Source organism: Bison bison, unplaced genomic scaffold, assembly GCF_000754665.1.
Source record: "Bison bison bison isolate TAMUID 2011002044 unplaced genomic scaffold, Bison_UMD1.0 scf7180017845692, whole genome shotgun sequence".
In the NCBI taxonomy this organism is placed as follows: domain Eukaryota; kingdom Metazoa; phylum Chordata; class Mammalia; order Artiodactyla; family Bovidae; genus Bison; species Bison bison.
In genome coordinates, this window is record NW_011476265.1 from 1 (window position 1) to 1730 (window position 1730).

At 56.5% G+C, this 1730-nt stretch overlaps 1 protein-coding gene across 1 annotated transcript in view; it reads left to right on the plus strand.

The window, feature by feature from the left end:
* Positions 1-46: 46 nt before the first annotated feature.
* The window catches only part of TTLL8 (tubulin tyrosine ligase-like family, member 8), an 8943-nt gene continuing 7259 nt past the window's right edge, over positions 47-1730 (plus strand). The window contains exons 1-3 of the mRNA XM_010836705.1: positions 47-127; positions 313-350; positions 584-732. Of these exons, the coding sequence (XP_010835007.1) occupies positions 47-127; positions 313-350; positions 584-732 (268 nt within the window). The remainder of the gene's footprint in view (positions 128-312; positions 351-583; positions 733-1730) is intronic.

The window sequence follows — 1730 nt, forward strand, 5'->3', positions numbered from 1 at the left end:
ACACACCTGTGTGTCCCAGAAAGTCTCTCCCCACACCAGGGCCGTCATGGGGGCGCTGCAGGAGGCCAGGGAGCCCGGCAGCCTTGGCTGCAGTCCATCCTCGCTGGGCTGTGTTGCGGCCCGGGGGGTGGGTCCATGATGCAAGAGCTAACCTGACACAGACACTGTGCTGTCCGCCAGCCTCATCCCCTGTTGTGGTGTCTTCCTGAGCCGGCCCCGTGGCTGCCGTGAGCTCGTGGCCACGAGCCAGTCTGACTGACAGTAAAGCCCACGGGACACTAAGCTGGACCCTGGACCCGCTGCCATGGGCAGCTCGGCTTCCCCATGCGGGCCTGCAAGGCCCACCTGATGTGGGGTCCCCAGCACAGGGACCGTGGCTTTCATCTCCCAGCACCTTGTCTGGGCCCAGGGACAGTGCCCGGGGGTGTCCCTGCAGTCTGATCCTCAAGTAGGGGGTCCCCACCTCCCCGCAGGCCACGTTCCCAGGAGGCCCTCGGGTGGGCAGGGGCACATTCCCTGCCCCACCCTTTCCTCGGGGCAGCCGCCTCAAGACCTCACGGGCTTTCTGGGTCTTGCTTTGTAGCGGCGAGGCCTTCATCCCCAGTTCCAGAAATCACTTTTCGCAGTGCCAGGCTCTGCTGAACAAAATCACCTCTGTAAACCCTCAGACCGAGATCGACGGGCTTCGGAACATCTGGATCATCAAGCCTGCGGCCAAGTCCCGCGGCCGAGGTGAGTCTCAGCCGGGCGCCTGCGTGGACAGCCAGCCTGGGGGTGGGGGCTGGGTGCTGAGCTTCCTGGGGGCACCGGACTCACGGGTCCCGGGGAGCAGGCGTCCCAAGAACCTGCTCATCACAGCTTCTGTTCTGTTTTGCCAAGTAATTAAGATTAATTAGAATGTTCCATCGCTGCTAGACTAGTGTCCAGCATCTGGGGGGCCTGGTCCTTGGGTGGTCGTGAAACCCCTGGAGGTGCCCGTCCTGCGCCCCTCGTGAGCCCTGTCCCTGGTGACCCCTGGCTCCAGCTTTCTACTTCTTCCTGTGTCACGGCTGTGACCGCGTCCTCTTCTTTATCCCTAATGGTAATGTGGGTTCTTCATTTAAAAATAGAGTTTGAGGGTGACTTTCTAATCTTACCAGCGCTCCCAAAGAACCTTCTTTCGGTTGCATTTTTTTTGTCTTCTGTGAGGGATCATTCCCCTGGGTGCTGACTTAAATGCTGAGCTTACTTATTCCCAAGCGTCCTTCTGCAGCTTGGAGATTCTCAGGCTGTGGAGAAGCCTTCACAGCACCGCCCTGCCTGCATCCTCTTCATGTCATGGGGTGTCCTCTCTCCTGCCGGGGTCCAGCCCCGGTGGATCCAGGGAATTCGAAGCGGGGACGGCGTCCGCGAGGATCAGGAAACAACTGCTTAATTAAACGTTAATTAAGGATATAAAGAGTAATAGAATAAGGATAGCTCAGTGAGGAAATTCAGTGGAGAAAAGAGGCTGAATGATTCAGCCAGAAGGTAAGAGAAAGAATGACATGGTGAGACCAAGTTTCGGTGAACAAGGCCCTGCACTTTATTTTCCAAAGTAGTTTTTATACCTTAAGTTATGCATAGAGGATAATGGGGGAAGGGGTGGAGTCATGCAGTAAGCCAGGCTTTCTTCCTGCAAACTTATCATATGCAAAAGTTTAGGTGATTTGCATCATCTTCTGGCCCGGAGGCCTGTTAATATTTTAAGA